Source organism: Aethalodelphis obliquidens, unplaced genomic scaffold (genome assembly GCF_003676395.1).
Source record: "Aethalodelphis obliquidens isolate GAN/ISIS:26980383/991018 unplaced genomic scaffold, ASM367639v1 scaffold74, whole genome shotgun sequence".
In the NCBI taxonomy this organism is placed as follows: Eukaryota; Metazoa; Chordata; class Mammalia; order Artiodactyla; family Delphinidae; genus Aethalodelphis; species Aethalodelphis obliquidens.
In genome coordinates this window covers 4094804-4109596 of record NW_020838018.1, presented here as the reverse complement: position 1 = coordinate 4109596, position 14793 = coordinate 4094804, and the positions used below count along the sequence as shown (strand labels likewise).

General features: G+C 47.0%; 1 protein-coding gene across 3 annotated transcripts in view; it reads left to right on the top strand.

Annotated features, from left to right (window-relative positions):
• ROR2 (ROR family WNT receptor 2) overlaps positions 1-14793 on the top strand; it is a 218267-nt gene that overhangs the window by 164786 nt on the left and 38688 nt on the right. For all 3 annotated transcript variants that reach the window (XR_003429790.1, XM_027091968.1, XM_027091969.1), the window contains exon 2: positions 5542-5619. Coding sequence is in view for 2 of the 3 variants with exons in the window: in XM_027091968.1 (XP_026947769.1) it covers positions 5542-5619 (78 nt within the window). In the remaining variant the exon portion in view is untranslated. The remainder of the gene's footprint in view (positions 1-5541; positions 5620-14793) is intronic.

The following is a 14793-nucleotide window of genomic DNA, read 5'->3' as shown; positions in this document are numbered from 1 at the left end:
ATTCCTCGTACTCTGCTTCCTCTTAGTGTTAAATCTTACATTAGTGTGGTACCTTTGTCACAGCGGATATGCCAAGATCAACGCATTATTCTTTACTAAAATCCATACTATTCATCTTTCTTTGGACTTTTGGATATCTTTTTTTTTGTTCTAGGATCCCACTCTGGTTACCACATTGTAGTTAGTCTTTGCTCTAGGTTTTAAAGTGTAATTTTGACATGGATGAAAGTATACACTTAATGTATCATTGCATGGCAACCAGCCACACTTAAATTTTTCCATATTAAATGCTCTCCTTTCTTTTTTATAAATGATGGGTAATTTTTTTTTTTCCGGTACGTGGGCCTCTCACTGTTGTGGCCTCTCCCGTTGCGGAGCACAGGCTCCAGACGCGCAGTCTCAGCGGCCATGGATCACGGGCCCAGTCGCTCCGCAGCATGTGGGATCTTCCCGGACCAGGGCACGAACCCGTGTCCCCTGCATCGGCAGGTGGACTCTCAACCACTGCGCCACCAGGGAAGCCCAATGCTCTCCTTTCTTTAAACATCAAAAAACTAATAAAGAGTTAATGATCACTACCTGACTGATGCTATCAAAGGTTTGAGTTTTCTGGTAGCTTTACATTGTCGCCCTATGTGTTGTTTTACAGTGAAGATCACTCACATCCAATGGAAAAGGTTAGAGCGTCATGAATTCACATTTTTTTAAATAAGTTTATTTTTTTTAATTCATTTTTATTTTTGCCTGCGTTGGGTCTTTGTTGCTGCACACGGGCTTTTCTCTAGTTGTGAGGAGCGGGGGCTACTTTTCGTTGCAGCACGTGGACTTCTCATTGCAGTGGCCTCTCCCGCCGCGGAGCACGGGCTCCAGGCGCGCGGGCCTCAGTAGTTGTGGCGCACGGGCTTAGTTGCTCTGCGGCATGTGGGATCTTCCCGGACCAGGGCTCGAACCCATGTCCCCCGCATTGGCAGGTGATTCTTAACAACTGCACCACCAAGGAAGCCCCCATGAATTCACATTCTTCATGGACACGTGTGGTGTTAGTACAACTTTTAGTATTTTACCAAAACGAAGGACATGTAGATTTACTCCAAGTAATAGCCTAGTTTTCAGAAAACAATAATTAAGTCCTGAGGAGTTAGGGCAGCCAATTCCTCCCAGAACCTTTTCTCTCTTTAGGTCTTCCCCATCTCCAGTCAGCCAGCTGGGGTGAGAGTACCGGCATCAGGTAAACCCAAGGGGACCTTTGTGTAAAGAAACACTCAGGACAACCATGTGGGAGATCTGACTGGACTCTCACCACCTTGGACTAATCGCTGACTGAACTGGGCTGGCAGTAATTGCCAAGGTGGCTTATGGGGTGAAGAAGGTGGATAGAGGTCATTCGTCCAGCCCTGGTGACCTGCAGAAGAACGTGCTAGTCGGGGAGAAAGCAGACGACACGAGTTCCCAATGCTGCATTCATTTTGGTGGCCCCTGAACTCGCAGTGATGAAATCCTTCCTTAGTCCTTCTTGTCACGAGCCATGTCTTATCTACAGCAGGAATGTGAACGTGTGCTGGTCTCTTCCAAGTGAGACTTTTAGCTCCTAAACCGTCATATCTTTGGATAAATAATCCTAGTTGTCTAGCTTTCCATAGTTCTCTGTCTTTCATCCTTTAGTCATCACTGTGTCTCCCATTCATCCTCCACATCCTGTCTACTTGGGCAGCCAAAACCTCCCCACAGGGTCTGGGCAGTAGCCTGATGTGCTGATGTAGCATTTAATGGCCTTTGCTAATCACCTAGTACAGTGTGCTTCTCTCTAGCCTTCTTTTTTTTTTCTCTCTTTTTGGGCATGAAATTTTAAAAACCTAATAAAATTAATATTTGTTCAAAAACCCACATATTGTATGATTCCATTTATATAAAACGGCCCAAACAGATAAATCCATAGAGACACAAAGCAGGTTAGTGGTTACAGGGTCTGGGGGAGGTGAGATTCCGGGGGACTGCTAATGGGAACAAGGTTACTTTTGGAGGTGATAAAATATTGCAGAATTACATAGTGGAGACGGTTGAACAACTTTGTGAATATATTAAAAACCACTTGATTATAGACTTTAAAATGTGGACTTTTGTGGTATATGAATTATGTCAGTTAAAAGCTTGATGCTTGTTCATTGTAAAGATGTTGAAAAATAAAAGAGGACATTTAAATTACCTATGTAATTTCAGATAAGTAGTAGTGGCACTTTGATGCGTGGGTGGCAGTTTTGTTGTTTCTGTTTTATGTTTGTTTCATTTTTTTTTCCTTTCGGTTGTTCTTGACCCTTTTAGGGCCAGGAGAAATCCTGTTGGAATCTGCCAAGGCACTAGACCCTGGTCTCACTTGTCCCCATGCCCCAGGTTCACATTTGCCCCTGTTACATTTTGCTTGTAAATTTTAGGAGGTGCAGCATCTTGAGTAAAGATGGCTGTTCTGCACTGTAGGAGAATGAAGACTCTTAACTTCAGAATGTAAATACTGCCCTTATTTCTCAGGAAGCAACAATAGGGCCTAGTTTTGCTGGAACTTAAGGTGTCAGTTCTAAGGACCGAAGTGATTGGATATCGTGAATTTATTCACACATTTGGCTTGCAGAGGAAATGGGCAGGATCTCAGCCACTGTGTGCTTTCACATCTAAGCCCCAAAGCTTGGGGTCCCTGATATTAGCCTGGTGGGCTACTTGAAACTTACCTGTTTTTCCAAATATGTAGATGGTGCTCTCTTGCTCAAATGCCCACGCTAAATTTTACCTAGGGTAAAAATGAAGGCTGAGGAGAAACAAAAAATCAAATTCCAGCATATGTGCTGACCAGGGCAATGTATTCAGGGAGAATCTCAGCACTTCTAATGTCGAGAACAACTTTGCATGTCTCTGTGGGGGTGACATCTGCTCATGAGTCAACAGAAGCATTTGGATCACCTCCGGCTCTTCTCCCATGAAGAGTGCGCATGTCCACACCCCGGCTGGGATGCTCATGAAAATACTTATGCTTCCAAACTAAAAGCTGCCTTGGAAGAGCCAGGAGCCTTGTGCCCAGTGGAATTGGGCTAATGGCGCTTATTTTTCTTCAGAGTGTATATTTATTTGACTGTTTTACACCATTTGTCAATTTCTAAGCAGTTAATAATTTTTATGCCTCTTTCAGATATGTGTATATAGTACAAGTGTGTTTGATTTCCTGTGGTCTCTCTACATTTAAACAGTGCTGAGTGATGGTATGTGTAACATGCCAATTTAAAATTTCAAACCTCAACTGAACTGCGTTGATTGGCTTACATAGCTCATGCTTGTCCCTGTCCTGTAGCAGCCCCAGATTCTGTCTAGGTTTTAGTGCTAGGACCATTAGCCCTCAATAGAGATGCAGCATCTGATGTCCTCCAGCTGTTTACAATCCATTGAGGAAAATTAAAACATATGCAACTATTAATTCAGAGAATGATGTGATTGCCACCGGAGAGGTGTACAGTTTGTTTTGGTTTGTTTTGTTTTTAATATTTATTAACTTATTTGGCTGCGTCGGGTCTTAGTTGAGGCATGCGGGATCCTCCACTGTGGCGCGCGGGCTCTTCGTTGCAGTGCTCAGGCTTCTCTCTAGTTGTGGCATGCGGGCTCTAGAGCCCATGGGCTTAGTTACCCCGGGCATGTGGGATCTTAGTTCCCTGACCAGGGATCAAACCCGAGTACCCTGCATTGGAAGGTGGATTCTTAACCACTGTACCACCAGGGAAGTCTCCTGGGGCATAGTTTTAAAAGGTGTTACTTCTGAATGGTTGATCAAGGACATTTTATGAAAGATGGTACGGGTGCATGGCTTCTGACGGGTGGGTAAGTTTGGACTGGGAGTGATAGAAAGGACTCTACCATAATTGAATGTGAAAAGCCATGGGCCCATTCAGAAATAATGTCTCCTGTTGGTTGCTTGGGAACTGGGCCTGAATTCTAAGGGCATTGCAAGCTGATGCGTCGCCTCGAGTGTCCTGTGACTTAGGAACAAGCGGGTAGAGAGGATCAGCTTAGACACACGGGTACCCTTAAGTGTAAACCGGCCAGTGTTTGTTTAGCTAAATAATTTGAAGAGTCTTGCGTACCTGGTTCTGCCTGAAAATCACTTGTACTGCACTTTTAGACACCAGTTTTTCTGAGCAAGGCCTCATCTTAAGCGGGATCTGAAGTGTCCGGGGGCTTTGTTAGTTCTCGTCTCTCATTTGAGAGGCAAGTGGGGTGACCCAATATTGAATTATAAACCGCCTTTAATAATTTTTTTTAAATGTGGTAAATACACATAACATAAAATTTACCATCTTAACCATTTTCAGTGCACAATTCAGTGGCTTCAAGTACATTCGCATTGTTGTAAAACCGTCACCATTATCCAGCCTCAGAACTTTCTCATCTTCCCAAAATGGAACTCTGTCCCTATTAAACAAACACTAACTGCCCATTCTGCCTCCCCACAATCCCTGTGACCCACTCTACTTTCTTTGAATTTCACTACTCTAGGTATCTCATTAATCATATAGTATTTGTTTTTCTGTGTCAGGCTATTTCACTCGGCATAATGTCTTCAAGTTTCATCCATGTTGTAACGCGTGTCAGGATTTCCTTCTTTCTAAGCTGCATCATTTTCCATCGTATGTGTGTCCCACTCTTTGACAGGCTTTGATGCTATAAACCCAGATTCATCCAGATGTGTTGTCAGAGTCACCCTTGACTTTGCCATTTCTACCCCCATCTCCAACCAGTGCGACCCAGTCAAGGCCAAGGTATGGGGTGAAAGTCTTGAAAGTAAACTGCGTTGGGATATTGAGAAGGGTCTCTATGAGGCCCCATACGGTTTCTAGGTCATCAGTCACACCTGCCCACCCTTCCCCGGCATTCCAGGACGGGGGACCCATGACTCTGTGTTGTATTCCCACTTGAACAGACCAGATCTGTTCTTGCCATTGGTGTTTATGATTTTGGGGGTGGCTGCTCCCTCTGACACAGCCTCTGAGATGTGGGGTTGCAATTGCCATAAGGATCAGAAACTTCTGTCCTTACAGTTATGGGTAGATCAGTCCTTGGCTGCTGGCTGCCGGTGGGTCTGGGGGCCGGGAGGGGAATGAGCTGCTGAAGAAACCCTCCAATTCTGAATTTATTCAGAATTACCAGGGGCCTCTATTTGGAGGGCCACCTGCTGCCTCTGGCTCCAGAGTGTTTAATTTTGCCAGCCCGTGTTTTAATCTCTCTCTCTTTCCCTTAATGAAACTTCAGCCACATGTTTGCTTCCTCTGTATGTGCTGCAAAGCATTGGCATTTTGCTGTTCTTGGGATAAAGCAAGAATCACTTTTGCTGTTGTATCAAATCTGATGCTAGAAAAGTCCTCTGGAAGCTACCATAACGCCTTATCCCTCTAGGTTTTCTATACAGTGGGGAGTTTTGCTGAAACACTATTGTCTCTGCAGGAGAAGCAGAGTAAAGGTCCTGAAGGGAAATCTCAGTAATGTGTGTGCTGTGCTCTTTTTGCACAGGGCAAGCAGAGGTTCCCGACCCGAATGACCCTTTGGGACAACTGGATGGACACGACAGCCCTATTCCAACTCTAAAAGGTAAATTTTGAAGTGCTCTTTGAATGCAAGGGTTCGAAAGTGTTTTCATAGTACCATGTAGAGGGGCTCACAGTGCCATTCTACTCAAGGCCTGGCCGGATGAAATGGATGGTCAGGGTCCCCTGTGGCCCAGTGCTGCCCCATGGCTGGGTGTGAAGTCGAATCCAGCCTCTGTATCCCAACACTGAATCAAATCTCGGAGACAGAGTTTTGGGTGAAGTAGAAAAGAATACATTTATTGCTTTGCCAGGCAGAGGGGGGTCACAGCAGGCTAATGCCCTCAAAACTGTGTGTCCCAACCTGGAGGGGGTAGTGAGGAGTTTTATATAGTGGTTCAAAGAGGGCGTGATCAGCTTGTGGACATTCTTCTGACTGGTTGGTGGTGAGGTAAGTGGGAGTCAGCATCATCAACCTTCTGGTTCTAACTGGTCTGGGGTCTACATGCTTGTGAGCAGCATACCTTTCACTTCTCCCACCAGGTGGGGGTTTCAGTTTCTGCAAAACAGCTCAAAGATATTGTTATGTGTATCCCTTGAGGGGGAACCAGGACCCTGCCCCAAGGCTGCACTATTGTTTCTTGACTGTTCCTCCCTTGTCTCCACATCCTCTCCCTTCCCTGATTAGCAACTGTTGGAACTGCCCATTGGAACTCAGGGAAGAGCATGGAGGCTGAATGAAGCCTATTTCCTGTAATCAAGAAATGGGGGGCACAGGCTTTTGTGCCCAGGAACCCCACAGGGTCCTGCTTAGTATCCGTGCAGTGGTCTGCCTCCCTCCACATCTGTGTCTCTTGACACAGTTGTGAGGGTGCTGAGGGCTGGTTGGAGCTAGTCAGAAGCCTGTGGGTGGGTGGGAGATAGAGGGCAGGGGTAGACAGATCGCCACTGGAGGGAGGAAGGGGCTTTGGGGATGTTTCGTGGGCCTGAGTGGAGCCTTAAGAGCCGGACTCCTGGCTTGACCACGAAGTCTCCTGAGGACAAGTGGCTGTCTTCTGGGCTTATTGTCGAGGTGTAATTGTCCAGACTAAGGGGCATCTCAGGGCGGGCAGGTGGCCCTCCTGCAAAGGATCACCAAAGACCATGTTCTTTGTCTTGTTGCTCCGGGCTTTCCCAGAGGTCACTGTAAGGGTTACTGTTCACTTGGCACTCTTTGTTGGCATCTTAGATTTGTAGAGTCGATAGACCCCATTTCCTGTGATGCAGCCCAGTCACTTGAAGAAGTGACGATTTTCCTTCTTTATCCGCTGTCACCATATTGCCTTAGCTTATTGCCTCAGTCAGCTTGAGCTGCCACAACAAAACACCACAGACTGGATGGCTTAATCAACAGATATTTATTCCTCACAGTCCCGGAGGCTGGAAGTCTGAGATCAAGGTGCTGGCATGGCCAGGTCCTAGTGAGGGCACTCTTCCTGGTTTGTAGGCAGTGCAATCTTGCTGTGTCCTCACAGGGAGAGAGAGCGGGCTCTGGTTTCTTCCTGTCTTATAAAGATTCGGATCCCTTCCTGGGGGCCCCACCCTCATGACCTCATTTTAACCCTAATTACTTCCCAATGGCCTCTCCTTCAAATACTGTCACACACATGGGGTTAGGGCTTCAACATGTGAATATGGGGGGGACACAGTTCAGTGTATAACAATTAACGATTAAAACAACCACTTCATTTCTGTTTAATTTCTTTTTTTAAGCATTATTCGGAACCCAGAAATCCATATTAGTTTCTCAGCCCCTTGCACATTGAAGGTCCCTGTGTTCCCTCAGGAATGTGTTCACCTCCACGTGTCCAAGTCTGGGTCTCCTGGGGATTGAGCAGCAATGACTCAAGTCCACCAGTCTCAGCCGAGTTGACCAGATGTCCCTCTGTGTCCTGAAAGGGCCTCTTGGGGTCACACAGAGAGCTGCTCCCTTCTGGCCTCGGAACAGTCGTTTAAATCAACAGAAATAGAGTCACAGATGTAGAAAACAAATGTATGGTTACCAGGGGCGAAAGGGGGTGGGAGGGATAAATTGGGAGATTGGGATTGACATATACACACTACTATATATAAAATAGGTAACTAATAAGGACCCATTTTATAGCACAGGGAACTCTACTCAATACTCTGTAATGACCTACATGGGAATAGAATCTAAAAATGAGTGGATATATGTATATGTGTAACTGATTTACTTTGCTGTACACCTGAACTAACACAACACTGTAAATCAACTATACTCCAATTAAAAAAAAAAAGAGTGCGTGGATCTGCATGCTGTTCGTAGCACCTGGTGTCTGGAGGCTCCTTGACAGGGATTTTCCTCTTTAGTATGTTATGCAGTAAATACACAAGTTAGTTTCCTCAGTCGACCGCCTCCTACAGTCCTACTTTGGTCGCTGTGACCTTGCTTGTTAGGGGAGAGCCTCTACTGGGACAAGGATGTGTTCCCCAGGCAGACAAGACCTGGTCTCTGGAAGCTTGTGTACAATGCTGGGCCTCAGGGGAGGTTTCTTAGGAAGAAAGATACTTTTTGATGGTTAGATTCTGAAATCACTTCTCACAAGTGTGACTGAGCTCAAAATCGAGACAGCCCACACAGATTTCCTGACTGCTCCGTACCAGGTACTGTGTGAGGCTGGGCACAACTGGTGATCAAAACAAGTGTGTCTCTGCCTCTCAGAGTTTACTGGACTGGGGAATTGGCATCGTAAGGGAAAACTGTTAAGTTATAAAACTAGGAGTTGTGAAGAGTAGTCTGAAGGAAGAAATGAGGGTGTGGTGAACTGGAAGGAAAGGAAAGGATGTCTTGGTTTAAGGAAAGGATGTTGTGCTGAGGTCTGAACATCTGACATTCGCTAAAAGAAGGTGGGGGGAGGGTGTGTCTGGGGCCAAGGCAGAAGCCTGTGAAAAGACCTTGAGGCCAAGAGGACTCGGTGTCCTGGGGCAGCTGGGAGAAGGTGGGGGCTTATGGGCTGGGGGAGCTGAGGTTGGAGAGGTTTTTGGGTCCAGTACCATGGCCATCAGCCATGTGTGGGTCTTTAAATTTAAGTCAATTAAAATTACATAAAATTGACTCCAGTTCCTTGGTCTTACTAGCTATATTTCAAGTGTTCAGGGGCCACCTGTGGCTAGAAGCCACCATGATATGGGCAGTACAGATCTAGAGCATTCCATTATCAAAGAAAGTTCTGTTGGGCAGCCCTAGGAGAGCATGCACAGCTGTTTAGATGGCAGGAGAAAGCTCTATTTCATTGTAAGAGACGCCCTTCATTCTGGAAAGCCTGGGACGTGGTGTAACCTGATTTACTGTCTGTGAAGATCTCCCTGGCAGCTCTGGAGGATGATGGAGGGGAAGTAGAGGGGCATTAGGAGGAAGGTGTGGCTAAATAAGTGGACGAGCCACAGTAACAGCCTAAAATCCAACCTGCAGTCATTCCGTGGACGCTAATATTCCCTCGGGAAAACGTGCTCTGGGGCTGTGTTTAGATGTGCAGACCTCTCCCTCCAGGCAGAGCGGGGCCTCCTTGTGGGCATGGGCTGGGGTGTGCAGGGGCCGGGAAGGAGTGCTGCACTGGCCACTGCTGTTCTTCAAGCCGAGTGTTCACAGCTGCCCTAAAGGAGGCAGAAGCAGCCGCTGGACTCCTGGTCCACTTGGTTGGAAGATGCATTTGCTAATCGAGGTGCTGAATGACCATGGGCTGAACGGTCATAGAAACTTTATTGCCAACTAGCCGTAAGCTCCAAACATCAATTAGTCAGCTTCAGTGGCTTGGGTGGGATTCCTTGACCTCCTTTTTGGTATTCGAGCAACTTCTCCAGCCTAGAACAGGACGCTTTCTAACGTCCTCTGCTTCGTTGGGATTGGGTTGCCTCTCGATTTTGTTAACCCACTTGTGATTGTGTTGCCACTGTGTGCACATCAGTGTGTGTGCAGGGCTGAGGGGAGTTTCAGTTAGAGTTTGGAAGCTTCTCCAGGGCACAGAAATACCAATTGCAGAAGTTAACTTGTCAAGCGGGTGTACGTGTGTGTGTACACGTGTCTGTGAGCATGTGTGCACGCTTGTAAAAAGGCAATAAAAAAGGATGCAGAGGACCACAGCAAGCTGGGCCCCTTTTCTGTAGTGGCAGCACCGGATAGTGAAGCATGGTGAGGGCAGCGGTCCGTGCTTGGCTTGGCCAGAAGACAGGCCTGGACTGAGTGGCGCTCCACCATCCTGTTGGGGTCCGGGCACTGCTCTCGGCCACATCTCACCCCCAGCCGTTGGAGGGATGGAAGGGGTATAGCGCTCACCCAGAAAGCAGTGGCTGGATACTGAGGCCATTTGTCATTATCACAGTTATGATTTTCAGTGTGTCCATCAGTTTCTAAGCATCGAGACCACAACAGCCCCTCAGGGACAGGAGCCTGGTGAATGGCCCCCCAGGGAGACCCAGAGGCCTCAGTTATTCCCTTGCAACACAATTGTCTAGTCCTGTCGTGCGATTTTACTTCCTTATGGGTTATGGCTCTTGCACAAACGAGGACTCCATCCACTCTTCCTTTCTGATCCCCCGACCTCCTTCTCGCACCCTCAGTGACTGAAGGAACTGGCCTGGCAATGCCAAATTTATTATTCCGCGCATTTTTTTGTTTAAAGAGCTTCAGGGAGCATTACTACTTGGCCACATTTGGCTTAAATCATATATAAAAAAATAATAATAGCCGAATGGACTGTATGAGCCATTTCTTTAACCCAGTTACCATTTATGATGCCCACGCATCTGTAAAATTGCAGGCAGGTGGAAACGGCCAGCGGGCCAGTCTGTCACCAAGCAAAACAGGATCTGAGAATTAGTTACAAGCGTAAAAAGCATTTGAGTTCAAATGCACTGGGCCAAGATTGAGCACTTAACATATAATTGGTGGTTGGTATTCAGAGAGAGAGAGAGAGATCCCAGAGTCTAGAAGGAAAAAATGAATACAAAAGACACTGTGATTTACAGCTGAAACGTTTGCCTGAAATTTCTGTATTCCAAAGTACTGTCACTGTTAGGACTGAAGGCTTACGACTCCGGTTATAGCGATATTTAACAGGAGTTTTATATTCTTTGCTATATTAGACACACTATTTATTATTATATACTTACAAAAGTGTGCATTTGGCCTAGAAACCATTTGCTCTTTTGTTCCAAGGCTGTATTTTAAATGCATATGTAACACATCTCTGGTTTTGTAAAATCAGTACTTTGGAATGTGTGTGGGAAGTGGATCATTTCTGAGAGCCCAGACAGGTGGTACCCATCTTGTTCGTCCTGCAACCTCCCAAAATAGACTCGCTTGCTTGTGTCTCCTGTCTTAAGAGGAGGACTACTCATCATCCCCACTGAAACTAGAAGGGGAATTCCTGACTCTCCCCACTTGAGGATGTGTTGCAATGAGAGGTGATCTGTAGGGCATTCTAAATCACAGGGCCGGAGTCGATGCCTTACTCACCAGGCTGCCCCCTGCTATTTGTGACACGCTGTGCAGCAGTGCTGAACTAAAATTTCCTGGGACAGAGAAAAAAAAGCCATCAACAGAGTTCACCATGTTGGCATGAAGACGATGCCTGATGTCTGTTTACTGGGTGCCTGGTTCCCGATTCACATAGGACACAAGGATTGATTAGCATATATGTTGGGTGCATTTCTGTTTTATTCTGGAACTCTTGATGTGTGTGTGAATGTGTGTGTCAGTGTTTCCTGCAGTTTACTAGAGAGTGAGGGTCTCCAGGGCTGACGGGGGTAAACTTGAAAACAGCACCCTGCTTGCAGACACAGTTAGCGTTAAGTCTGTGGCTGGAAACTTGGCACCTCCCCTCTGGGTGTCCCCTGGCTGGTCATGGAAACCTGGGGCTCCCCCAGACAGTGAGCGGAGGGCCTAAAATGTTGCCCCACTTCCTCTGGACAGATGTAACATGGGTTTCCAGGCTCTGATCCCTGGCCACTCTCGAGGTGAAGGCTGCTCGTTGAGCTCCCCTGACCCTCCTGCCGGCTGTGAATTTGCAGAGCCCATTGGGCTGCCCGGGATCTGGACAAACTCAGCCATGTTGGGAGAAAGCCTCAACCTACAGATGAGAGATTTCGAAATGTACACAGTCATGTTGTCCGGGGCGGATTGGGTGGCACGGGAGCTCGTACACGTGCACGGGAGCCCACTCTGGGGAGGGCGGGGACACAGCCTGCTTCCAGGAGCATGAGGCCAGTCTCTGCCTCCAAGCCTTCCTCTCTGCTTCTCCTTCTCATGTCCTCCACTCACTCTCCCAGGGTAGCTGCTGGAGACCTGCACGTCAGCTGGTATGTAGTCACGGCAACTGGTGGCCATTGTCTGGCCGGACCATCCATTGTTGTCCCTATTGAAGGTGACAGAGAGGCAGTCATTCTTCTTCAGCCCACTGAGTTTGAACACCAAACTGCAGGGAGCTTGCTCATGTGTGCTTGTCTAACGTCTGTCTCAGGTGTGTGCGTCTGTGTGTGTGTGTGTGTGTGTGTGTGTGTGTGTGTGTGTGTTTCTCTCCCTATGACCCACCCCTGATATGCACCAAGTCCTATGTACTCCCAGCCACCTGGTTTTTGTGTGTGCTTCTCTCTCTCTGAGCCTGCCGGTGCCTGCATCTGGTTTTCTGGGTCTGGGTCTGTCTTCCTATGCCTGAACCCTCCAAGTGTGTTCGTGTGTGTGTGTGTGTGTGTGTGTGTGTGTGTGTGTGTGTGAATGTATCTGTGTCCCTGTCCCTTTGAAAGGATGTGGGTGTCACCCTGTTTGTCAAATGGTCTCCTTCCTTCTCCCTCTCTTCTGCTTTTATTCCTCAATCCCTCGAGCCCCCTGCAGTATTTTCCAAGGGCTGTCATAACAAAGGACCACAAACTAGGTTCCTTAAGCAACAGAAATTTATTCTCACAGTTGTGGAGGCCAGAAGTCCAAAATGAAGGTGTTGGCAGGGTTAGCGCTTTCTGGAGGCTCTGAGGGAGGAACCGTCCATGTCTCTTAGCTTCTGGCACTGCCTGCAGTCCATGCAATTCCCGGGTTTGGGGCCGCATTACTCCAATCTCTGCCTCTGTTTTCACGTGATCTTCTCTGTGTCTGTATCCAAATGTCCCTCTTTAAAGGACACCAGCCTTTGGATTAGGGCCCACCCATATGTCCTCATCTCAGTTTGATTACATCTGCGATGACTCAATTTCCAGGTAAGGTCACATTCACAGGTTCCAGCACCACTATCTCACTGGGGGACACAGTTCAACCCACAGCACCCTGTTCTCCACCAAACACTGTTACTTACTTTTCTCTGTCTCTCAGGTCCTTTAATTTCATTTCCCCCTGTTTTTCTCATTTTCTCTGATTTCCATCCTTTCTAGTCTCACAGCCTCCTCTGACCCTGTTGCTCCCCCTGGTAAGCTCCCCTCCTCCAACTCTTTCTGCTGCTGGTTCCGTGCAGACCGCTAGACAGCTCAGCGGGAAGGTCTGAGCCCCTGCCACTGCCCCCGACGGATTTATTGGCCTGTAAATACTTCCTTCTGGGAAGAGCAGCTTTGTCCTCTGCGCCGGCTCTCAGGGTCCCCTCATCACCTGCCCTTCTAGGCAGGTTGTTTTATTTCCCACCAATCAAAGCCCTGTGACCTCATGACCCTAGTACACATGGCTCTCCTTATCTCCTCCCAGCCTAGTCAGTGTGATCTGGTAAACAAGCAGATCCTCAAACACCTTAGTCATTTGACCAAGTTGGTGAATATGTGGACGGTCAGTTGGTGTAAAAAAAAAAAAATCGTTAATCATTGATCTGACTGTGAGGTCAGGAGTGGTGTCCACTGCAAACAGGTTCTTTGTTACCTCTGCCTTTAGTATGTTTTCATGCTTGGACTAAGCTCCACTGTGTAGAGTTTAGGGGCAAGCAGAGAGCTGGCCTGGGCATCAGGGAGATGGAATGCATTAGCATCAGTTGTTGAAGTGACCCTGCTGTGAGGAAGGGGAACCTCCCTTGCATAATCAAAAGGGAAGACTTCTGTTCTCCTCTCTTAACGCTGTGGCGGGCTGACCGGATCCAAGGTAGCAGAATTTGCGGTCGCCTATGCCTAGCTCCTCCTGGCCTGTTCAGTTGCGTCTGGAGAGGTTTGGGGCAACTCTAAAGGAAGACTTTGTGAGCTAGAGGAGAACTTAGCAATGGCCAGTACAAATGCCATATTTCACACGGAAAGGAAATGAAGCTGAGAGGTGAAAAACTGGCTGGTAATTGAACACCAAGGGAGAAAGCAATATTGTGCTTAGTCTTCATAGAATTTTCTTTCTACTTTCATTTCGGCCTCCAGAGAATGAATGATGGTTGTAATGGTGGACCAAACTAACTTGGCCTCCCTCAGACTTAAATTACATACAAGTGCTCAATAAAATATTCGTAAAAGATGTAAATGCTTAGATGAACTTGCAAGAGAGATGGAGAAATGCCCAGGAGCCAGGAATAGGAAGGAAACAAAATTGTGATAGCCCTGGACTGCCAAGGCAGGAACCACCCAGGTGGTTCCACTTTGTTTATAGCCATGGAGAACGGCACAGTTTTCCTGGGAAAAAGTTTAACTGAGACAAAGAGTTGGACTCTGCAGGTGTTGTGCAACTGTTATGACATGAGCTTTCCAATGGTGAGCTCTTCAGCAGTGTCACCTTGTGGCCACGGGGCAGATGGGGATGCATCCATGGGCTTCAGAGTAGAACGAGCACCAATAAGACGAGGACACTTTGGCAAAAGATGGTGCAGGCAAAGGGTAGCTACAGACAAATCAATCTTCAGTGTTTTGACGCTGGAATAGCTTTCCCTAGAGAGGATACCCAGAAGTAGAAAATCCTGATTTTGAGATTACATGAAATAACTAAACATGCTAAAGTTACTGATTTCCCTGGAATTGGATGTATTACATTTCCTTCAATCAGGAGAAATAAGGGGTTGAGAAAAAAAATCAAGTTTGGTTTTAGAAAAATGAAGGAATTTACATTTTTTATGCCTTAATATAAGGCCTATGAAATATCACCCCTGCTGTAGAAACTATTCTGCTAGGCTTAGTTACATCAGAAGCCTTGGGTTTCAATATCATGCCAGAAGGCAACCCATGAGGCAGAGATCAGAGATGTTGTAGATTAGGCACCGTGGCTAAGTCCTAGGAGACCTAAGGAAACAGGGGGGAGTTTTCA